The following is a 25,636-nucleotide window of genomic DNA, read 5'->3' on the forward strand; positions in this document are numbered from 1 at the left end:
TTAGCATTGAGTATTGTGGTTTGGTTGCCATAATTTCTTTGATAATAACCAGAAGTTCTGCCTAACTTGTTATGACCGAGTGATGAGAATATGCATCTGTTACTGTCAAGCTTAAGTTAACACGTGTGGAATTCGCACTAGTAGTTTAAACAATCCTGTTTCATTTTAAGGCATTGGTGTGTCAGATAACTTTCTACTTTTTCTGAAAAACATTGCAGACATTCAGATCCCAGTTTCCCTCACTCCAAGTGCACCTTCTGAACTTGATACCATGGATAAGCAACAAACCACAGGTAGACTCAATAATTGGAATTGCAAAGGTGTACATCATTAAAGGTGATGTGCACTGTCATCAAGCATTATGTCTATATGTACATCATTGCCATCATCCCCTTGTAATGGTGCTTGAAATTTGACACTGAACATGGACGTGTTCGTTTTCTCGCATTGTATTTCAGTATGAGCCAACATATTTTGCAAACTAAATTTCCGGTTCAATAAATGCATCCATTCTAATTAGATATAATAACTCTCAACTATTTTGGATACGGTCTGAGAGGATGGATGAAGTAATCTGTGTCAATATTTCCACAGGTATTGTTGTGGATTGACTGCGTGGAGGTATAAGATGACCAAATGTAGATTCTTTATCCCAATCTCTCCTCCCCATGTGGGCATATGCCTGGCCCAGGCTTATTATTTCCCTAGGAATTCACTAAGAATCAGAAACACGGCAATATGGAGGATCACCCTTTTGAACCCACATCCCACCATCCCATGATGTTTTAAAGTATTATCAATATAATGAAATTCTAGCTGTTCAATTATATGAACTGCATTATGACTCAGATTATGATACTGTGCATGGATTTCAATTCAGAATGTTTTAGTTAAGCACATAGTCTGATTAGTAAACAACCAAACACTGTACAGCTTGATCAATGTACTATTGTTAACTTCTCAGTACATGGAGTTTGTATGTTGAAATGCAAATTAAGTTCACTGGAAGTGGAAGTTTTGATATATCCTGTTTCCAATTATATCAGTTTTTCTGCTAGTTCAGCAAAATGTTTCAACTTATTTTCTCTAAAATGCATTACAGAAGCTGAGAAACCACCTTCTACCATTTTCCCATTCATTATATTAAGTACAACTTCTGACCATACTGTTGTGGACAAGCAGCATCTCCCAGGTAGTTTCAATAATAAAATTATAGACGCGTTTGTGTATGGTGGTAAATTATTTGTGACCTATAACAAAAGTACAGTGATAATTCCTAATTTGATAATTCCTTTTTTGGTTTTCCTTTTTAGGAATTTGTCCTAGTTTGATAATTCCTAATCATTGTTATGTCTTAATGCCATTGTTTATGATTAAAATTCTTTGACATATGAAGCCTGATCATTTTATCATAATGCACGCTTGGCTATGTTAGGGTGCTTATTCTAAGCAAAGTAATTGTTCATAAAATGATGAATTATTGAAAAATTGCTCTGTTGTGTATTTACTATTTTTAAAGTAGGTCCTCGGGTTTATTAACACTGTCTAGTAGGCGAATGTGCATCAGCGAAGCATATTATTTGGCTACTAAATTTCATTTATTTGAAGCAGAATATTATAAAAATATTTGGTGATAATTGAACAAAAAGATTATCCACACATTGACTGCCTGCTAATTTCTGACTGGGCTTTCAAAATGGGCAACCAGGGCTCCCATCGGAAACATCACAGAAATTTGCCAAAATCTTGCTTCTGTTCACACCAGTGGGTTCTTCCAGTCCCACCAACAGTGCACTGGGTGTCAGTGGGGTGGATGTCAGTGGGTGGGTATGAGTGGGTGGGTGTCAGTGGGGCTGATGTCAGTGGGTGGGTGGGTGGGTGTCAGTGGCCTGGGTGTCAGTGTGTGGGTGTCAGTAGGGTGGATGTCAGTGGATGGGTGCCAGTGAGTGGTTGTCAGTGAGTTGGGTGTCAGTGGGGTGGGTTTCCCAGAAGCAAAGGGCACTTTCATTGTAAAATCCCATTGACAACGGTGGGATCATAGAATCCTGCTGCGAGCAAACACGCACCACCTCCCAACACCATGAAACACACTGCGCAATCAGAGCAGAATCCCACCCATTATGTCAGTTCTACATTTTTTCATACCAATATGTGCATCACAAAGGCTTGCCCATTGATGCCAGTCGTTAAGTGATTTAAGCAGCAGTCCTCAACAGGACTACTGTAGGTTGTTCACAAAACTTTTACTGGTGGTAAAATAAAGTACCAGACCACAAATTGTGATACATGAGGCTCACTGTAAAGTCAGGCGGAAGTGGCTTGTCCTGCTAAATGGAATTGGCAAGTGGAGATGACTTGTGTCTTGCTCAATGGAATTGGTTGCCCATAAATTGCCCCATCTTGTTTTAATTGGCAATTTACAAGAATGTAAGAAAATGAGTGGACGTTCTTGAAAGAGGTCATTACTGAGTGATAGAATGCTGTGACTGTGCATAACGTGTTACTTAGAAAACCATGTACTGATTGTTTAGGGCACTCTGGCTTATTTGTTTGCTGTGCTCCATCTCGCTTACATTCTAGCCATCATACATATATGTATAAACATACAAATTTGGAGTAGGAGTAGGGCAGTTGGCCCTTCGAGTCTGTTCTACCATTCAATAAGATCATGACTGATCTGATTGTAACCTCAACCTCACATTTCCATTTATTCCGGGACTCTGCCTTAAAAACATTCAAAGACTGCTTCCACCATCTTTTGAGGAAGAGAGTTCCAAAAACCCACAACACTCATAGACACGGGAAGAAAGAGCAAACTCCACATAGTCAATGACCCGAGGCCGGAATTGAACCTGGGTGCTAATCTCTGTGCCACCATGCCACCCTTCTCTGAACTGCTGCTACCATATTTACCTCTTTCCTTAAATAAGGAAGACCAATACAGTATACAGTACTCCAGATGTGGTCTCACCTGTGTCCTGTACAACTGAGGTGGGACTTCCCTACATTTGTATTTAATTCTCCTCATAATAAGCAATAATATTCTATTAGCCTTCCTAATGACCTACTGTGCCTGTATGTTGGCCTTTTTTGATTATATTCCATTTTGCCAGATCTTTGTCCACTCATACTTGGAAAAATTGTCTTCCTTAGCCAAAATAATTTGCCTTCCTTGGTGAGTTAACTGTATTTATCCATCAAAATACAACAAGGCTCTTAACATTTGTTGGAGTCTGATATATTATGTTACAAGGAAAACATACTATGCCACTAGGTTGTTTGACCTTTTCCAATTGCATTTATGTACAGAGCATTTCTTGGCTAATAAATTGAGTTTCACATTTCAAGGTGTGGAGTTTATTCAGTACAAATGGAAAAAAGTATTTTGCTTGGCCAGTTGTCATCATTTCCATTGCTTGTAAAGAGCACTTTGCTCACTTCAGGGATAGTACCATATTCTGTTCTTGCCTCGTTCATTATTCATTTCTCTTTAGTTACGTTGTTAGACATTTTCCTTATGTAATTAGATGATATTTATTGGGCTTTCCATGCCCACCTAAAGTTTAATATGTGGATTACATTTATGAAAATTTATTTCAAATCAAGTTACTGCATCTTGTGTGCAGTTTCATTTTTTCAACAGGTGAAACTATGTTTTGGTGCAACAGTTTATCTTTTGAGATTTTAGTGATCTTTAGCAATGTATATTTAAAGCCTTTTGACAAGAATTCAACCATTCAGTTGGAAAGGGTGATAGCGTTGAAACTGACTTTTGTCGAGCTCCTCACTTGAAAAATATTTGTACTTTCTCAATCTGTTTTATGACAAATATGAGTTGGGAATCTCCATATGGAAGATCTATAGCATGTTCAGAAATTGGAAATTATATGAACAATGTCAGTTATAATACTGACTAAAACTGGAGGTAGGAAGCAATGAAACAATGCAAGCATAGCGCTTACCTTTGCAGAGGCCAGGGACAGCCAATCATATTTTGGCAACCATACTCACAAAATCCCCTTGAATGCCACATGTGTCACTCTTCAGCTTATGATTTGTGTAAAATGCTGATTGAAGAATGTACTTAAATATTTAAACTTACTGTTCTGGCTCTGCTTTCTTTTTGAATCAAGGTACTTGCTCAATGTGTGGTCAATGAATCATATCAATAGTAAAACTTAATGTACATTTACCAAGTTCATTATTTGAAGTTATTTGCAGCCAGCCTTATTTTGATTGATGTGACCTCTATTTGCTATGTTGATTAGAACTTTTTCTCTATACCAGATCTGTCATGCTAGCTTATTTACATAATTATGGAAGTTGTTTGTTTTCATACCTCAATTTCTGTATGCTATATATCATCCTCCAACAATTCATTTTTGTCCACTTCAGACCCAACTTCTGCTTTAGATCCCATGGAAACCCAGAAGTTCTCAGGTAGTAGTAACAAGACGTAACATGGATGTGAGATTTTTCTTGGAAAGTTGCAACAAGTTGCATGTTACATATTTACATATCATCAATCGTTAGTTAAAATGCTTTCACAGCTTTTAAGGATTGAGGTATCATGCACTGAGTGTTCTGGCACCTGATGCTCTGCATGTCCAGTAAAAAATAGAGCAAATGCTTTTACAGAGCAAGCCAACTTGTCATTGTAATTGGCTGTGTTAAGAATTAATTGAATGCAATGTTTTGAAACCAATAATTAATATAATCGTCTCACGTTACTTCATCAGTGTACTTGCATGAAATATATTACATGGTCACTAAAATATTGCATGTAAGTAAGTCATAATCAAATTTGATGGAGTATTTCCAAATTATTTGTCTGCCCCATATTCACTCCCAAGATATAAATTTACCCCTCACATTTTTACTTTGTTATGTCCTTTTGTATATTTCTCCTTGCCTGCCTCACCCAACAGAAAGGCATGTAATCTGCAGCCAAGCTACAATCAGTAATGCTTGACTGCATCACTAAAAGGTATAAAATATAAAAATATATTATGAGCCTGTCCTTTGATTCCTGTCTCCCAGTAATAAAGGTATTCTTCACTATTGTCTGTTTCTCCTGATGATACGGTTCAATCATTATTATAGCAGGAATCATAATCCCAATTTACTATCGCTTGGTTCAGATAGTGATGCATGATACATAACCAGGAACAAACATTGAAATTTGACAGGAAAAAAGACAAGCTGGCCCTTTAAGCCTGTTCCACACATTTGATAACTGGAATATCTGGATTAGGAATTTCCACATTCTTCCACCTCACAGCTGTGTAATCCCTTGGTTGAGGGGAAAAAAACTAGGGGAAAACCCAGGGAAGAAAAGAGTAAAAGATCTGGAAAATTCTTCTCTGGAAGCCCGATCCGGGGAATTTCAAGGACCAAGTTTTATCTATCAAGACAAGATGTAATCCCTGCATCTTTCAGGAGCCATTGCTTACTTACAGATGTATCTTCAATGTAACAGGGAGTCAACACCCACTAAACCAGCTAGCAATATGTTCCAGAGAGCTGTTAGTTCTGGGGAAAGGACTGTCTTGCATTCAGTCTATTCCTACTCAAGGTCATTTAAACTTATGTTCCTGGATCCTCTACAATCTGTTAAACTGTCATCAAGGAGCACCAGAACATTGAGAGTTGAGGAGGAACTTCTTCACTCAAAGGGTGGTGAATCTCTGGAATTCTCTGCCTGTTGAAGTGGTGGAGGCTACCTCGCTAAATATATTTAATATGTTAATATATTTAAATATATTTAATATATTTAAATAAATATATTTAAATATATTTAAGTCACGGGTAGATAGGTTTTTGATAGACAAGGGAATTAAGGGTTATGGGGAGAAAGCGGGAAAGCGGAACTGATCCACTTCAGATCAGCCATGATCTTATTGAATGGTGGGGCAGGCTCGAAGGGCTAGATGGCCTACTCCTACTCCTATTTCTTATGTTCTTATTGAAATTAATGAGAATCAGGAGTAAAATCTCCAGTAGTTGGCATCAAACCTAGGGCAAAGTTGGTTGTGGTTGTTGGAGACCAATTGTTTCAATCCTAGGACATCACTGCAGGAGCTCCTCAGAGTGGATTCCTAAACTCAAACATCTTCTGTAGCTTCATCAATGACCTCCCTTTCAATGTAAGGTTAAAATAGGGATGTTTGTGTTGGGTCTGCTATGTTACTGGCATTCACCATTTCTCAGATAGTTAAGCAGTCCATATCTGCCTGAAACAAGAACATTCAGGCTTTAGTTTATTTTAGTCTGTGCCCCATAATTATCAGACAATGACCATTATCAACAAGAGAGAATTGAACCGCTTTTTCTGGACATTTAGTGGCATTATCATTGTTGTATTCCCCAACATCAATATCCTGCAGAATTCCATTCACCTGAAACTTAACTGGAATTAATAAATAATTAAATATTGTGGCTACAAGAACAGATTCTGGGAATTCTGTAGTGAGTATCTCACCCTCTGATTTCCCAAGCCTGTCCACCATCTGCAAGGCACAAGCGAGGAGTATGATGGAATACAATGTGTTCCAGCAATACAAAGAAGGTTGACACCAACCAGGACAAAGCATTCTGCTTGATTGGGACCTTAAACATCCAATCCCTCCACCATCAAGGGTGACTGCAGTGTGTACCATCTAAAAGAGGCACTGCAGCAACACACTGCTGCAACTTCCACAGCACCTTCCAAGCCTAGGTCTCTCCCACCTGGAAGAGTAAGAGCAGCAGATGCATGGAAACAACACAATTTTTGAGTTACCTTCCCAAGTCACATATTCTTCTGACTTGGAACTATACCCTCATTCCTTTACTGTAGCTAGAATCTTAGAACTCTCTTGCTAACAGCACTAGAACTGTGGTGGTTCAAGAAGGCACTTTGCTACCCACTTCTTTAGGGAAATTAATGATGAGCAGTAAATGCTAACTAACATCGACAGGAGAACTGCAACAAGCGATCAAACAGATGGAAAACCAAAAATCCTGCAGCTGAGGTCTTCAAAGCTGATGAACCTTTTCTCAAATCAAAACTCTATTTGCTCATCCAATGGATGTGGAAGGAAAAAAAAATCTCCCCATCCTGACTTCAGAACTGCTACAAGCTGGCCTCCATTAATGTATATAATCTACAGTTAGTGGATTACTGCAGTGTGTTCTGCTCCAGATTTGCAAGCTACTCTTGATTTCTTCAATTCTGCGCACAAGAAACTCAGTCCTTGAATATTTCCAAACTAAAATCTATACCAACCATAGTTGGTGAGCCAAGTACTCCATCTTTCATATATATTGAAAGAGAGATTATGGAATATTTTGAGCACCTTCCATACCTCAGTCGTCACCTCTCTCAAAAGGCCTCTGTTGATGCAGAGATCCAGCACTAGATCAATTGCACCAGGTTAGCTTTCTACAAACTGCAGCACCTGTTATTTGACAACAAAGACCTTTGCAAGTCAACAAAAGTCTTTCTGTACAGAGCAGTTATCGTCAACACGCTCTTATATTGCAACAAGACCTGGACTGTGTACCACACATAAGAGCTCTATAGTTATTCCGCCAGCAATGTCACTGCCACATCTGCTGGATTCAGTGGAAAGACAGTCAAACAAACAGTATGATAGTTTTCATGAAACTACATCCACAAGCATTCAGCCAAAATGCCAGGAAAATCTACTTTGATGGACTGATCACTGTGCCCACATGGCTAAAAATCACCTCTCTTGCTCAATCCTATTCTCTCAACTGGCCAACATTCCAAGGAAGAGCAAAGAAAGTGTTTCAAAGACACCCTGAAGTTCTCCTTGAAGTGGAGTAACGTTGACCATCATGACTAGGAAAAACTTGCCACCAATCACTTAGATCCATCAAGCTGCATCACACTTTAAGTCCCAATGACTTAATGATGAGGCAGAAAGACAATAGAGAAGGAAAGAAAGGGAAACAGTTTTGCACTCTGAATTTCATTACCTCATGAGACCATCCTTCATTACCATCCTGCCCCATGTACCCAAAGATCTGTATGTTGAAACTTGGCCCAGTGAAAAAATCTCCACTGCTGTAAATGAGCCAACATCCATAAGCTGAAATCTGTAGCTGAGGCTCTTTAAGCTAAGAATCATTTTTGTGCTTCTTCTCTGGAACTTTTTCCAAGGTCACTATGTCGCTCAGGATGTTGGGGGGTGGAAGCTGGACACAGATGCTGTCTGGCCGGTGACCTTTAAAGTGCTGGAATTGTGTCGTTTGATTTATTATTAATGTTTTATCAACCATCCTGACATCCCTTTAACTATAACATCTCTATATTGAGCATGTGCTTTCAGTGATCTGAATGCAATAACATCCATATCTGTTTCTCTGCCAAACTCTTTCAGTCATGTTTCCTGCAAGTGATGTGAAAATCTACTGTGGGAATCTTCTCAAAGATGGCATAAACGAAGTAAAGATTCTGTAAATGTGCTTCTTGATTTCCAGATTGTTAGAAAGAAAAACTTTTTTTTTATCCACCTTACCATCCCTACTATTAATCCCTGACTTATGACATTCCACTGAGGAGCTTTTTGTGTGACAGTGCATGGTTTATCATATTCCTTATTGCTATCTGCTCCCATATTTGTTACAGTAAATATATCTCACTCACAACCAGTAAGGCTGGTTTTTGCTTGTGGTTTCACATAGTGACACCACAAACAGAATGTAAGAACATCTCTTCTGGTTAAACTTCTGTTGGTTCTTCAACTTATTTTAGACAAGAGAAAATCATCCCCATCAAAATTGGTCTATTCTATATCAAAATAATCATTACTTAACTCCACTTTAATTGTTTTTACTGGAAGGCTATTTATTCACTGCTTTATGAAAATAAAAAATCCTTCCCTAATCTCATTCAATGTTTGTTAGTCTTGTACTTGTGATATCTTGTTCCTCGTTCGTAGTCCAACTAAGACTGCTTGTGTTGCATCCATTCACTATACCAATCTGCTCTGCATTGTCAAGTCACTCAATGCTTTTCTATTTGATTCTACCATAATTGTCATATATCAGTTAATATGCATGAGCACAGTGTTTTTTTTTGCTTTCTCTGAAAAAAATTGCAGAACCCGAGATATCACCTTCCAACAGTGGACCTGTCCATCCAACCTCTGAACCTGGTGCCGTGGATAATCAGGAATTCACAGGTAGCGCAGTGTAGTGGTGCATAAATATTTTGGTTGCGTTTTTTAATGTAAAGAATGCATATATTTTCAGTGTACTATGTGAATATTTGTATGGTACATGTCATTATTAACATTTTCAACATATTCCATTGCATTCATTGATTATAGGTTTCAATGTTAGCATGAAGTTGCCTACACAGTGTGACATAATATGCAGAGTCTCTGGGAGAGAGTTTGTGTTTGATGTATTTGGCCAACAGTAGTTCTATATTGCAGTCATTATGATGTATCTTGCTTGGAAATAAGTCAAGATGTCTTTTCAGCAATTGATTTTCTTAAACTTTGCTTAGATCGAAGAATCTTCAAAGATTACATTTCATGGTTAATACATGCTTGTTCTCATCTTTCTTCATTCCGAAAGTATAAAACACAACTATGGGCGCAATTCTCACATTTGCACTTTAAGTTCTAAGTTTATATTTTAAGTTAATTTATTAGTCTCACAAGTAGGCTTCCATTAACAATGCAATTAAGTTACTGTGAAAATCCCTTAGTCGCCATACTCCGACGCCTGTTTGTGTACACTCAGGGAGAATTTACCATAGCTAATGTACCTAACCAGCACATTTTTCAGACTGTGGGAGGAAACCAGAGCACCTGGAGGAAACCCACGCAGACACAGGGAGAATGTGCAGACTCTACACAACAGTGACCCAAGCTGGAAATTGAATGCGGTGAGGCAGTTGTGCTAATCACTGTGCCATGGGAAAAACTAGAGTGTTTCCCACTAGCTTTAACAGTATCTGTAAGGTGAGATTCATGCCCCAATCTCGGTGCTGACAGTCAGCACCGCCCCCCCTACACCCCAAACACCCAAACAATGGACAGGCAAGGGGAATACGCCTGAGTGCAGAGAAGCCTCTCCCCACCACTGCAACCTTGGAGTGGTAAAGTGGCGCATGTACATACCAGTTATCTCCCCCCTCCATCAGGCTCCAGGTCAGGATGTCACTGCCAGGGAGAACTGCAAGCGGGTGCCTCAGCAGGACCCTCCCCCTGCAACCTGGCAGCATCAGAGGGCCACATACCTCATTTCCCCTCGCAGTACAAGATGCAGGTTCACATTTGTCAGGGCTTACTGTTGAGGGAAGGCTGCTGAATTGGGATTCCAGCCTGCTGGTTATGTATTTATTAGAATTTTTATGGATTCCAATGGATTCCTGCCCATTCTGGCAAGGCAGGCCAGGAGAATTGCAACAGGTGTGCTGCCTGATGGGAATCCCATTTTAGGCTGATGCCTGATTCAATCAAAATTAACAGCAACCGCATTACAGTAGAAGAGGTGATGGATATATTAAGAACATAAGAAATAGGAGCAGGAGTAGGCCATCTAGCCCTTCGAGCCTGCCCCGCCATTCAATAAGATCATGGCTGATCTGTCGCTGCTCAGTTCCACTTTCCCGCCCTCTCCCCATAACCCTTAATCCCCTCTCTTATCAAAAACCCATCAACCCGCGTCTTAAAAATATTTAGCGAGGCAGCCTCCACCACTTCAACGGGCAGAGAATTCCAGAGATTCACCACCCTTTGAGTGAAGAAGTTCCTCCTCAACTCCGTTCTAAATCGCCCCCCTTTTATCTTGAGGCTGTGCCCCCTAGTCCTACTGTCTTTTTTGAGCGGGAAGAGTCTCTCCACCTCTATCCTATCCATCCCATTCATCATTTTATACGTCTCAATGAGATCTCCCCTCATTCTTCTAAACTCTAACGAGTACAAGCCCAGTTTATTCAGCCTCTCCTCATAGCTCAACCCCCTCAACTCCGGAATCAGCCTAGTAAACCTCCTGTGCACTCCCTCCAAGGCCAAAATATCTTTGCGCAGGTGCGGCGCCCAAAACTGCACACAGTACTCCAGCTGCGGCCTCACCAATGCCCTATACAGCTGCAGCAAGACCTCCCTACTTTTATATTCAATCCCCCTCGCTATGAAGGCCAGCATCCCATTCGCCTTCCTGACTACCTGCTGCACCTGCAAGCTGGGTTTTTGCGACTCATGCAGAAGGACCCCGAGGTCCCTCTGCACCGTCGCCTGCTGCAGTTTTTCGCCCCGTAAGTAATAGTCCTTCCTACCATTCTTCCTACCAAAGTGGACCACCTCACACTTGCCAACATTAAATTCCATTTGCCATTTCCTGGCCCATTCGCCCAGCCTATCTAGATCCTTCTGCAGACTCTCCACACCCTCCGCACAATTTGCCGTTCTCCCAATCTTGGTGTTTTCAGCAAATTTCGACACCCTACACTCGGTTCCCTCCTCCAGATCATCTATATAAATGGTAAAAAGCTGAGGCCCCAGCACCGACCCCTGGGGCACTCCACTAGTCACCATCCGCCAATCCGAATAGCACCTGTTGACCCCCACTCTCTGCCTCCTATTTGACAACCAATCCTCTATCCACGCTAACACCCTACCCCCAACTCCATGTCCCTCGACCTTCTGCAATAACCTCTTGTGAGGTACTTTGTCAAATGCCTTCTGAAAATCTAGAAAGACCACATCCACTGGCTCTCCTCTATCCACCGCCCTAGACACATCCTCATAGAACTCCAGTAAATTTGTCAGACACGACTTCCCTTTAATGAAACCGTGCTGCGTCTGCTCTATCAAGCAATTCCCTTCAAGATGCCTCGCAATTTCCTCCTTAATGACAGATTCTAACATTTTACCTACCACAGACATTAAACTGACCGGCCTATAATTCCCCGCCTTTTGCCTGGCACCCTTCTTAAACAACGGCGTAACATTAGCCGTTTTCCAATCATCCGGCACTTCCCCGGAATCCAGCGACGTCTGGAAAATAACCACCAAGGCATCCACTATCACCTCCGCCATTTCTTTCAGAACCCTCGGATGCATTCCATCCAGTCCTGGAGACTTGTCCACAATCAGCCCCTCCAGTCTGTCGAGCACCGCCTCTCTAGTAACAGTAATGTCATTAAGACCCTCCAGTCCTACCACCTTTCCATCGCTAACACCCGGCAAATTATTCACGTCCTCCTCCGTGAAGACAGAAACAAAATAGTTATTCAATACCTTAGCCATATCCCCATCCCCTACCACTAGGTCCCCTTTCTCATCCTCTAAAGGACCAACATTCACCCTAGCCAGCCTCTTCCTTTTTATATATTTATAAAAACTCTTGCTATCCTTTTTTATATTAAGCGCTAGCCCAGCTTCATAGTTTCTCCTACCCTTCTTTATCAACTTCTTTGTCAATCTTTGTTGACATTTAAACCCCTCCCAATCCTCTTCTCGCCCACTACTCTTAGCTACTCTAAATTCCTCCGCTTTTAGTTTAACATTAAAATGTATGAAGGTGGATAAATCTCCTGGCCCTGATCAGGTATATCCAAAAATACTGCATGAGGCTAGAGAAGAAATTGCGGGAGCCCTGGCTGAGATATTTGCATTATCATTAGCCACAGGTGAAGTGCCAGAAGACTGGAGGGTGGCAAATGAGTTGCCCTTATTTACGAAGGGCTGCAAAGCAAAACTGGGGAATTGGAGACCAGTAAACCTAACATCTGTCATGGGTAAGTTATCAGAGAGGCTTCTGAGGGGTAAGATATACAGGCATTTATAGTGTTTGATTAAGACTAGTCAGCACAGCTTTGTCATGGGAGATGCCTTACAAATTTGTTCAAGTTCTTTGATGAAGTGACCATGAATGTTTATGAGGGATAGAGGTAGACGTAGTCTATTTGGACTTCAGTAAGGCCTTTGGTAAAGTTCCACATGGTAGGCTGCTCTGGAATGTTAGATCAGATGGAATCCAGATGGAAGCTGGCAAATTGGATATACAATTGGCTTGATGGTAGGAAGAAGAGGGTTATGGTGGAAGGATGCTTGTCAGACTGGAGGCCTGTGACGAGTGGTTTGCCTCAGGGGTCAGTGCTGGACCCATTGCTGTTATCTATATCAACAGTTTGGATGAGAATGTACAAGACATGATCAGTAAGTTTGCAGTTGAGACTAAAATAGGTGGTATTGTAAACAGTGAGGAAGGTTATCAAAAATTGTGGCAGATCTTGATCAGCTGAGAAGTGGCTGAGAAATGGCAAGTGGAGTTCAATACAGAAAACTGTTTCATTTTGAAAAGTCAATTCAAGGTTGAACTTTCACAGTGAATGGTAAGACCATAGGGAATATCGTGGAATAGAGGGACCTTGGAGTTCAGGTGCACAATTCTCTAAAGGTGGAGTCACAGGTAGACAGGACAATGAAGACTTTTGGCATGCTGGCCTTCATCAGTCAGGGCATTGAGTATAGAACTTGGGAAGTTATGTTACAGTTCAACATAACTGGACTGGCATGATGACTTCAGAGTGCTAGTAACCTGAGTTCAATTCCTGTGTTGGGTCACTGACTGTGTGGAGTTTGCATGTTTTCCCCGTGTCTGCCTGGGCTTCCTCTGGGTACTTTGGTTTCCTCCCATAGTCTGAAAGTCATGCTGGTTAGGTGTCGGAGTGTGGCAATGAGGGGAATTTCAGAATAACTTCATTGCAGTATTAATGTAAGCCTCACTTGTGACTAATAAATAAACTTTAAACTTTACTTTAGGTTGTACAGGACATTGATGAGGCTGCACCTAGTGTATTGTTTTCAGTTTCAGTCTCATTCTATAGGAAAGATGTTACTAAACTGGAGACAGTGCAGAAGAGATTTACAAGGACTCAAGGGATTGAGTAGTAGGGAGAGATTGGACAGGCTAGGACTTTCTTCTTTGGAGTGTAGGAGACTGAGGGATCTTCTTGAAGTGTATAAGATCATGAGAGACATGAATAGTCTTTTTCCCAGGGTTGGAGAATTGAAAACGAGAGGGTTTAAGCTAAGAGGGGAAAGAATTAATGGGAACCTGAGGAGCAATCTTTTTGTATGCAGGGTATGTAGAATGAGCTGCTGGAGAAAGTTGTTCAAGCAGGGGCATTGACAACATCTAAAAGGCATTAGAGGGATATGGGCCAAATGTAGGCAAAGCAGGTTAGCTTAGGTAGGTTTTTTGGTCGGTATGGGCCAGTTTGGGCCGAAGAGCTGGTCCCTGTGTCGTACATTCTATGATTCTATGAATGAGCAATCAGGATTCCTGCCAGGTATACCCTGGGCTACATTTTCATTCCATTTTAGAAACTAATTCTATTTTCCTTCTTTATTTACCACCAAAATAGATTTTAGTCCTTCAGAAAATATGTAGACGAGTGACTTGTTCTCAGGCTGTGGATTTACCTGTGGATAATTTTAAACAGGTTCCTTGGAAATGCAGAAGAATAATGGAGTGATTTTATTTGCCAGGAACACTCACTCCATTTTGCTCTTGTTGAAATTAGCAGCTCATTGCATGGGAAATCATAACTGTTTATTTTGTTTGCATGATGCATTGTTGTATCAATACGTTGTACCAGTGAGTCTCATTTTCAAGTCATTTGAAATTGTTATGGTCGCGTTTGTGGCCATTGAAAAGTGTTATTTGCATTGTAAATTATGGTCCTGAACCATTATCATCTATTATTCACAGTTCAACAGCTTTTTTCAATGTGATGTGTGCATTTCTATCATATTGCAGATGTATATATGTGTATGTGCATGTGTATGCGTATATATGTTATATATACAAAATACATGTCAATAATGCTGCTCTTAGAATGTCCTAATCTTTTCCTATATTTGAAACATTTAATTACCAAGGACCATGTAAGGCAGCCTAAAGAATATTTCCTGATTAATCAATTGTATTTTATGGTCTGCATTTGCAAATTTAATTTGTGGTCAGATGATATTAAAGAATCAGCCTCAAAAATAACTTGTACCCACTGGTGCTTGAAATGTGTTGGCTTAGCAGTAAAATGTAGCACAGGTGGAAATCATTTTGTAAAATAAGTAAATTCTAACCAGCATGAAGTGCAGTATTGCTTTTCTTCTGTGCAAGCTCTGTTTTTGGTCTTTAGGTCATGGCTCATCATTATTCTTGAAATATAGAATAGTTTAACTGCACCAGCTTTCCTTCTGCTGACTTCATGTATTTATTTCCTAACCAAGCCAAAGACAGTTGTTCTGTCTTCTGGCAATTGAACTTTTGGACAAAACAAAAGAGGCAAGAAGTATTTCTTCCCATTGTTCCTGTCCTTTTAAATATTTAACACAAGCAGCCATTGGAGGAGGAGAACTAGCATCTTTGAGTGGGACCTCTGCACAAGATTTGCACGCATACCAACTGCCAGCAGGCAAGCTATGGTTTACAGGACAGCAACCACATCCATCCATTCATCGTTTGAAATGCACCATCACTTTGCCTGCCCCTTTCAGCATTACTTCTGGCTGTAACGTTCTCCTATCTCCTGCTAATCCAGAGGATCACACACTTCTGCTTGCTTTAGCAGGAAATTTTATGAAATCAGGAATTTTCATCTGTAGAATGTTGCAGTGCTCTGTCTTCAAAACAGAGGTAGTGATAGTGAGAAGGGGCGAGGAGTAAAGTACCAGGGAGCAAAATAGGAATACCAGCATCATTTATGGAGGATGGAAAAAAACAGAATAAACTGAGGGAAGAGGGCAGCGTGAACTAAGAGGGAAAGGAAAAGTGGTTACTTGAATGAGAGATGGCGGAAGACAAGAATGTCAGCTTGTGCTAAGAAGGGGCAGGCTCAGCATGAATTGTGCATAAGGGCACAGAAGCCAGTGCAAAATGAATGTGAGAAAGAAAGTCTACATTGATACGTCATGTCTCTTAGAAAGTGCTGCAAATACAATTGAAATACAGTCATGTTCACTAAGCAGGCAAATACAGCAGACAAGATTTCACAGACAATAATGAGTTGAATAAACAGCTAATATATTTTGACAGTGTTGGTTGAGAGAGGAATTTTGGTGAGGACATCAGATCAATTCATTCTTCAAAGAGTGCTGTGGAATTTTTAATGTTGATCTGAACCATTGAAATTGAGCCTTTGATTAAGGTTTTGGGGTAAGGGTTGGTGTCTGAACACAACATCATTTCCTCAGCACAGTAAAAGTGGCAGCCCAGAATTACCCACTCAAATGTTGCATTGGCATTCCTGGCTACAATCTTATGACTGAGAAGCAATAGTCTGAGCCAGGTCTCAAGGTGGACTCTTCTATTATGGGTGGAAATGAAAGAAGAATGTATGTCAGTGCAGCCATTAAATAAATTATTTTTAAAACAATTTTTCAAGATATTAAGGGCAATCACCTCAGTATTGTGCAGCATTTTTCAGTGACTTATTTTTGGTGAATGGAGAATCTGGCATGCGCAGAAACCTATCCAAATATTTGAGTCAACAAACTAGTGCGAAGTCTACATCCTCCTGTTGGCTTTCTGTTTATCCAATTTAGAGTACACAATGTCTCCTTATAAAGACACATTAATTTTACATAGGTTCAGTAACCCAGGTGCAAGCTCACCTTTTTACTCATTTCACATAACTAAAGTTGCTATGGACGGTTCACTTGGCCTAAACTTTCTATTATCAGGCATTCCTATTGGAGCCACCTCAATCCTAAAGATCTCAGTTATATCCTCCCCCAAGAGACTAATTAATCAAAAGAAAATTGACAAATGCGGGTTTGGCTCCTTTTTTGATAAACTGATATAGAAGCAATTGCTTAAGAACAATGATGAAAGCATGACTGTTAATCAAACGTGAATGCATTCCGTCATCCACCATATCACCAGCACCCACTATATCCCTTTCTACCACTTACAGGAATAGACAACAGGCATTTGCTTCTTTATAGTTAAATCATAGTTAACATTGAGTTGTAACTTAAGCTGCAGATATGACCAACGTTACACAATTTTGGGTGTACATACATTTTGTGTTTTGATTTGATGTGCTTTGCATTGAATCTTGCACCATTGTGTTATGACTTGGTTCTGATTCACCCAAGTTCTACTGAACTTTCAGTGTAACCACATTTTCCTGTGGCAACATTTGAGTTGTTACCTCATTTGAAGTTCTGTGTTGCAATTTAGAGCTGTTGATCAGCCTGAGTTGGATTTTCTAATTGGCATGCATGGCACGAGGTGCATTGGTGTCCATTGTTATCAGTGTCTATGTTTTCTTTTCTCCACTTTTGGGAAAGGAATAATTCCTTAGGTTCTTTCCTAGATAATTAAATTGGGATCTATGCTTCACTATGTGGCATCACTACCTTATGCCTGTTTCCTATCAATCGTTGCATAGTTTGTTTGTGCTTCAATCCATTACATTTCTGTGAAGCATATCCTGGTCACCTAAAAATATTGCAATTTGTTTTTACCATGGTGTGCATAATATCAGTTTTATTTGCTTTCTCTGAAATGAATTACAGAATCTGAGATACGATCCTTCAGCACCTCATCTGCCAATCCAATTCCTGAGCCTATTGCCACTGGCAAGCAAATATTCACAGGTAGTTTGATAATTGTTGTTTCATTGACTTGCCTTTTTCATAGACAATGACATGTGTGGAACTTTTTTAAAAAAGGGTTTCAATTCATTGCAGGTCAGTATACAATATAATGTAAAGTAAGCGAAGATACCCTTGCAAAGTGAATTTCATGACCAGTTAAACTTTAAAGGAACAACAATGTTGCACCAACTTTAATCGGGCATTTACCAGAAATGCAACTCTTGGTGAATGTCAAATATCATACCTGTAGTTAGAATACTTTTATAAAGCATGCTGCCTGGACATTTCAGGCAAGAGGATTGCTTAGCCAATCCACTACATCCAAATGAACAAATAGTTACTGCACATAGGAAGGATTTTCATTTCCTTTTAGTGGGATGCATCCTAATCCATTTGTTAAGTTTACCTATTGTTCTCACAAGGAGGTTTACACTAACACTGCAATTATTGGTGGTTTTAGATAGATTTTATTTGAGTCATTTATGTTGATTTGTTTATCGGATCTCAATTAGGAAATAATAAATATATTCTTGAAGAGTTTGCATTGTTTCATGTTTATGTTTTGAAATCATGGGCCAGATTCTCTGACCTTGCAGATAGCTGGAATTTTCTGGTTCCGCTTCAATGTAAGGAGATTTGGCTGAATGCCAAATTCTCCAATCTCACTGGCAGTTGTGGTGGGGCATAAACAGCTGGAGAATTCTGTCCCTTATTTCTCTCCTCCTGTTTCCTTTAATTGTATTTGTGTATTTGGGTGAGTTATGCTGGTTGTTAGACAATAGAAGGTAATGGATCTAAAAGGTAATGCACAGCTTAAATAATACTTTTGTCTGATAAGTATTTTATATATGTATTGTCTAAGATTATGATATTGTGTATGTTGAAATTGAGTGGGGCTTTGAGTCGCTTATTTCTTAGATGCCATTTTCGTCTCTTTTTTCCTTAAAATCTGAAGTATTTGCACATTATTAAAATAGATTAGCCAGAATTTTCTGGCCGTTCACACCAGCAGAATTCTCTGGTCCCACTGCAGTGAAAGGAGATTTGGTTGAGTGCCAAATTCTTTATCCTTGCTGGCAGCAGCAACGAGGATGAACAGCTAGAGAATTCCAGCCATTATTTCAAAAATAAACGTTATTTGTAGTAGATTTTGGTATAACGATTATTATACCTTGGGGCAGGATGGGGATGTGGGTGCATGGTGTTGTGGTTACAGACTGGGTGTTAGGGGGGAACCTTCAACCTTTCAGATTTTTGTTGCCCAGTTCCCCTGGATTTTAACTTGTGCATCTCCTGGGAAATTGAAACGAATGTCAAAACTTGGGCCAGATTGGATCGATGGACCAGAGGGATCTTTTCCTTTTTGTCATATGTTCGTATGTTCAGATGTTCATCATCACAGTTATAATAGCAAATAATATTAGCGATCATAGACATTTTCTTTTGTTTCTGTGAACAACATTGCAGAACCTGAGGTTTCTTCCACTACTAGTTCATTTTCGTCCAGTTCAAACTTGGCTCTCAAACTTGATGTCATGTACAAGGAGCAGTTCACAGGTAGCTGAACAGATATAGCATGGAAAGCAATTTTGCTTTGAATTCTGAAATGTGCATATTATATCCAATTACATTTATCATCAATACAACATGTATTATGGCTTATTCACTGCTGAAAGATACATTCATTTATCACGTTTGAGCATGCATCAGCACAAAAGGCACTGCCTGGTCAATGGCTTTCATTAATGTGTTGGTAAATCAGGATGTTGTTGCTAAATACACTGACTGGTCAGCAAAATGCATGCAAGTAGTGTATTCACAAGCAATGTATTCATTGATAAATAAAGCCTATCTTGCATGGGCACTACATGTTATTTAAATGAGAGATGAATCATTGCTCAGAAGGACCATGTTGTTTGCCCATGCTGTGTCTTATTTGGCTGGTTACCTGCATCATTCAGATCATTTTGTATTCTGTCTACTTCCACACCTTCCGCTTTGATCACAGAAATTATGCAAAATATTTTAAGTTGTGTTGCAGCATGATTTTATGCACTGTTGCTTATTGAAGTACATTAGTGCAGCTGCTACACAGTTCCTTACCTGAAATTTAGTCTGCCTACTGTTTGCATGAAGTGTGCTCCTTTGACCATGTGAACCTTTCTATGGATGTTGAGTATACTACATTGTCTGTTTTTATCTGGAAAAAAAAGCAGAACATGAGAAATCATCCTCCAAAGACTCATTTTCACACACAACTTCTGAACCTGATATTGTGGATAAACAAGAATTTACAGGTAGTGACATCAATAGTTATAAAAGAGATATATCTGATTTAATTGCAGTGTTATATCATGGTGTAATATGTATATAAGTACAACATGTTACAGTCATAATTCTTGAAATCACTTTGGTAGTAAACTCCACTTCAATTAGTAATCAACAAGAACAGGAATGTATTATTGCAATTTAAATAAGCATTAAACTGGGATAGCACAGTGAATCTTACCCATTGTTTTTTTTTTCATTCCATATTTATTCCTCTATATCAATGGCTTTAAATCAAGGCTAATGCAGCTATTTTATTGGTGGTCAATGTTTGATATATTACATAAAACTTATTTTATCTTCTTTCATGGGATATGGGCATTGCTGTTAAGGCCAGACTTTGTTGCCCACCTCTAATTATTGAGTCATAGAGGTTTGCAGCATGGAAACAGGCCCTTCAGCCCAACTAGTCCATGCTGCCCTTTTTTTAAACCCCTAAGCTAATCCCAGTTGCCCGCATTTGGCCCATATCCCTTTATACCCATCTGACGTATGTAATTGCCCTTCAACTACTGGCTTGCTTGACCTTTTCAGAGGGCAGTTAAAGAGTTATCCATATTTGTGTTGTTCTGAATAATGTAGTACAGGTGGGTAAGGATGGTAGATTTCTTTCCCTATAAGACACCAGTGAACCAGATAGGTTTTAGCAGTGATTTATCATTTTGTGTTCACCATCACTGATCTTGAAAGCCCCAGATGTTTAATTGAATTTAAATCCTACCAGCTGCTGTGAGTGGATTTGAATCCTAGTCCTCAAGCACCTTAGCTTGGTTCTCTGGCTTACTAATCCAGTGATATTATCACTCCACCACTTTTGTGTCTCCTTATAGGCACCACAGCGGCACAGTGGTTAGCACTGCTGCCTCACAGTGCCAAGCACCTGGGTTCAATTCCCAGCTACTGTCTGTGCAGAGTCTGCATGTTCTCCCCATATCTGTGTGGGTTTCCTCCGGGTGCTCCAGTTTCCTCCCATTGTCCAAAAGATGTGCTGGTTAGATGCATTGGCCATACTAAATTCTTACGCTGTGTACCTGAACAGATGCTGGAGTGTGGTGACAAGGGAATTTTCACAGTAACTTCATTGCGGCGTTAATATAAGCCTATTTGTGATATGAATAAATAAACTTAAATTTAAACTATTCGCAAGGAAATTTCTCTGAGGTCTCTCTGCTCTATCAGAATTGTCAGATGTGTGATGGAAACTCAGTACACTTTCAGCTTGATCATCTCCAAGGAATTTCCTGGCCACTGTTTTACTCAGTAGGCTGGATTTGCTGCTTCATCAATAAACTGATATGATAAATATCTTGCAAGCCATTATATAGTGTCTTACCTTACATTTAATTGTTGGACTGCATTTCTATGCTTACTATTCAATGACCAATGCATTGTGCTGCACAGAAAGGTATGATGGGTAGATTTACTTATTGAATACGTAACTTTTTTTTGTCATTCTATATCAACCAATGTAACTTATTAAATTTCGGTGTTATATAATTATACAATGTCAATTGATCTTTTATGGCTTTGAGTCAGAAAGGCCAATTAATCCATTGCAGAAACTGTTCCACTTAGTCCCAATAGAGTTAAATACCACACCCCCAAACCTCCACACCTGTGACCAATTCTGCTGGCCCACAATAGGGTTTTATCTTGTTTTCTCTTTCTCCCATTCACTTCATTCTGCCTCTTCCCTTCATGACACATTCATCCCATAAATTGGTAGCCTTCTCTTTATCTGCCTAACTGATGTAAGTTTTCTGTCCAAAAATAGCAGGTTTGAAAAGTTTTTGACTAGTTTGAGATTAAAAAGCATAATTCTCTATTTGTCTCTTCCTATGTCCTAGCAGGGTAGATAGTTTTCATTCTTTGTCATTCCAGCCCTCACTTTTAGCTATTTCTGAAGACTTCCCTGCTAGCTGTAATGGCATTATTTCTGATATAAACTACAAAGCTAAATCTGTGTTTAAAATAGAACTGTCCCTGTAAAACAACTGTTCAGTTACTTCCTGCAGGGAAATGTTCACTTATTTTGAAATTGAGATTTTATGCCAGGTTATCACTGTCAGAACAGACAAGTTAGAAATTACTGGCTTTCTTTTTGCCCACAGTTATTCAATTGCGATTAATATCTTGTGAATATTAAATCTGATGTATAATTGATGATGTTTTGCATGTATATAAAAGTGAGAATAACAGTTCCTGAGTAGTTGTCTGCATGCTAGATGTCCATGCATCAAATTAGTTATGTTTTAACATTATTAGTATTTTCCAAAGGTGAAGGTGAAAATAACAAGAGTTGAAAACTAATCAAGTTTATAGTTACCTCTTGGGCTAGATTAAAATCTTTTTTTTAAATTCATTCATGGGACATGGACATCGCTGCTGGGCCAGCATACTGTAAATTAATGTAATATCTTTTTTTAACAGAACACCTCGTTAAAATATATTCAGATTTTCTTAAGCATTGAGTTAGTATTGACACCAAATGACTTCTTTTATAACAGTTGCTGTATACAATGAAAAATATATTGGGCAGAATCTTCCATTCTGGAGACTAAGTGCCATGGTGGCCAGGGAAATGGGCATGATTCCTATTGGGTAGTGGTGGGGTCAAACATGTGCAATCTTCTGCATTTCTTCTATTAATTATACATGAGTGAGGAGCTCAGCAAATTTTGCAGTGAAGTGGACAGGAAGTCACTTGCCCCACTGTCTGTTCATGAGGTTGAAGGTCCTGGTACCGTATTTAAAGGGAACCCAGATAGACATTCATTCACTGCAGGCCAGGAGCTCCACATTACTCCTCTGGGACACTTGCAGCCAAACTTCATACTGGAGAAGCTGGGAGATGTGAGCAACCACATACAGTTGCTCAACTGTAGACAAGAGCACTCCCAGCAATATATCTATGGTCAGGCCAGTACTTGCCATGCAGTGTTCAGCAACCTGTTGACCAGATAGACCTCCTGCCACTGCCTTGCAACTCAAGACCCTATGCCAGCCAGCAATGGGCCTTCCATCTCCTCCTGTAGATGAAGACATTACCAAGTCAGGTTGCCTATGAATAAATTGAAATGATAAATTTAGTTAGCACTTCTTTTACAGGTTTCCCTTCATCTGTGAGCCCGCAGGCCAGTGCTAAGTCTTTCATCTGGTCTCCATCAAGACATGGTATCCCCACTTCATCCCTCCTAGGTAAAGGACATCCTGAACGAGCAGAGATGAATGCTCCTCCAATTCCTATATCAATATGTATGGAGACATTGCTGTTTGACTAGGGCGATGAGAGCTATGTGCAGGGTATCTCTTAGTCTTAGGATAAGAACTCTGCCATTTAGGACTGAAATGAAGAGAAATTTCTTGACTGAGAGTGGTGACTCTTTAGAATTCTATATGCCAGAAGGTTGATGATGCTCAGTCTTTGAGTATATTCAAGACTGCATTCAGGAGACTTTTGGAGACCAAATGAGTCAAAGGCCAAGAGTATAGGGCAGCAAATTGGTTTTGGGCAGACATTCAGCTCTGATCTGATTGAAGGGAGTGACCGACTCAAACAGCCAGATGGTCAACTCTTGCTCTTTTTTTTAATGTGTTCTTATGATAAAATTTGTTTTTCATTTTCTCTAATGAAATTACAGAACCTGTGGTTCAGCCCATTGTTAATACATTTCTTACCACATCAAATAAAATTGATGAATTTGATTCTATGCAAAGAAAGCAGATTTCAGGTAGTAGTATATAGAAATGATATAGCATGAATGTGCACTTTATTTACAGATGAAGACTGGGATTCTCCCAAAAACATTCTAAGTCCCCAGTTCACATGAAAACAGGAGTAACTCCTGCTGGGTGTTTTTAGTGGTATTCTCAGAATGAATGTCCCACACCCTGAGCACTGCAGGATGCCCCAGCATAATTCACTCAGAAAATCTGTGGGTGGGCCTATTCCCACTGCTGAGGCTGGCAGCATAGCGCTGATCTGTCAGCGCCAAAATCAGTGCATATGCATTGGCCCTGCATTGCCAGTCTCCCCGATTGCTGGGCAGTCCCACAGCCCACTATCATTGGCCTTCTGACTGCCCCCCTCCTCCCCAGCAGTCCCAACCACTCCCTCGCCAAATGCCCGACCCTCCCCCAACCATGTGACCACTCCCTGATCACTTCCTTCCTTCCTCCCTCTCCCAAAGCTACAAGCACAAAGTGGCAGCAGGAATCCCCGACCCCCAATGATTGGCTCCATCCCCTTGAAATTCCCTGGTGCCCAGTTGGCAGTGTCAAGGTGCCCCTTTGGCATTGCCATTTTGCCCCTTGGGTGGTGCCAGTGGGCCAAGTTGACACTGCCAGGCTGGCACTAACCAGGGTATGTCTCCCACTTATTCCCAACCTCCTGGGGGGGGCCTCCATGACTTCTGTTTCTTCCAGCGGGGTCAGCTGCCTGTCCTGGGCCCACTAATAGGATACAAATAACAATTTAAATATTGAAATCACTTCCATGCCGATTTGTGAAATGGACATGTGCGTCATTGGAATGCAGCACAGATGCTTGTTAGTATCATTTGTCTTTACACGTTCATGCCTTTGAAAAACAGAATTGTCACATGTTCTTCAAGTATCTTTTTCAAGTACAAGGTCAGTCAACATACAGTAATACAGTGCAATAAATTAGATAATTTTGTAAAGCCACATTGCTTAAAGATATGTTTAAGAGTAATCTTATGTTTTGAATGTTTCCAATGTTAAAAGAAACAAGCAATTGGAAGTTTTTAATGAGATATATAAAGTATGTTGGGATTTGGGGTGTGGACTGCTCCTTTAAGAGTGCAGGTCATGTGACCCCTGCACAATTAGCTCCTCACATTGTGGGATCCAGATGGGTGGTCTGAGATCTGACTGTGGAACAGTACAAAACCTCTAATGAAGAGCTCTCATTGTTCAAGTTACCACGCCTACCTTGTGATTCTTTATGTACCCTTAGCCTAAGAGAGCTTACATACCATTTAACCACAGAAGAATGAGTGGAGGAAAGCATAAGAGACAAAATAGCCAGAAACGCTGAATGCTCAATAGTAGAAGCTATTAATGTTCCCTCTCTATTACTCTGGTGCATTGAACCATTCTCTTTCTCTGGTCAGTATAGACGGTGCAGATCTTCATTCTTTTTCCAGGTTTTATCTTTGTCCAAAGTCTTCAGCTGCATGCATCCTTTAACTTTTTTTTAGCCCATTTGAATCCATGTTTTAGAACATAGAGCATAGAAAAACTACAGCACAAACAGGCCCTTTAGTCCACAAGTTGCGCTGATCATATCCTTACCTACTAGGCCTACCTATAACCCTCAATCCTATTAAATCCCATGTACTGATCCAGAAATCTCTTAAAAGACCCTAATGACTTTGCCTCCACCAGCACCAACGGCAGCCGATTCCACGCACCCACCATCACTTACCCCTGACGTCTCCTCTGTACCTACTCCCCAGCACCTTAAACCTGTGTCCTCTTGTAGTGACCATTTCAGCCATGGGAAATAGCCTCTGGGAATCCACCTGATCTGTATCTCTCAACATCTTATAAACCTCTATCAGGTCACCTCTCATCCTTTGTCTCTCCAGGGAGAAAAGACCGAGTTCCCTCAACCTATCCTCATAAGGCATGCCACCCAGTCTAGGCAA

The 25,636-nt window shown here is 40.1% G+C and overlaps 1 protein-coding gene across 32 annotated transcripts in view; it reads left to right on the plus strand.

The window, feature by feature from the left end:
- The window catches only part of abi3bpa (ABI family, member 3 (NESH) binding protein a), a 343,447-nt gene that overhangs the window by 154,591 nt on the left and 163,220 nt on the right, over positions 1–25,636 (plus strand). For 26 of the 32 annotated variants that reach the window (XM_080203511.1, XM_080203521.1, XM_080203530.1 and 23 more), the window contains 7 exons: positions 219–293; positions 1,103–1,192; positions 4,396–4,443; positions 9,111–9,191; positions 17,556–17,636; positions 19,104–19,193; positions 19,850–19,933. In XM_080203511.1, coding sequence (XP_080059637.1) covers positions 219–293; positions 1,103–1,192; positions 4,396–4,443; positions 9,111–9,191; positions 17,556–17,636; positions 19,104–19,193; positions 19,850–19,933 — 549 coding nt within the window. The remainder of the gene's footprint in view (positions 1–218; positions 294–1,102; positions 1,193–4,395; positions 4,444–9,110; positions 9,192–17,555; positions 17,637–19,103; positions 19,194–19,849; positions 19,934–25,636) is intronic. The other 6 variants (XM_080203535.1, XM_080203536.1, XM_080203538.1 and 3 more) reach the window with 4 other exon arrangements.

This window comes from Carcharhinus amblyrhynchos, chromosome 15 (genome assembly GCF_965287045.1).
Source record: "Carcharhinus amblyrhynchos chromosome 15, sCarAmb.v2.hapA, whole genome shotgun sequence".
NCBI lineage: Eukaryota > Metazoa > Chordata > Chondrichthyes > Carcharhiniformes > Carcharhinidae > Carcharhinus > Carcharhinus amblyrhynchos.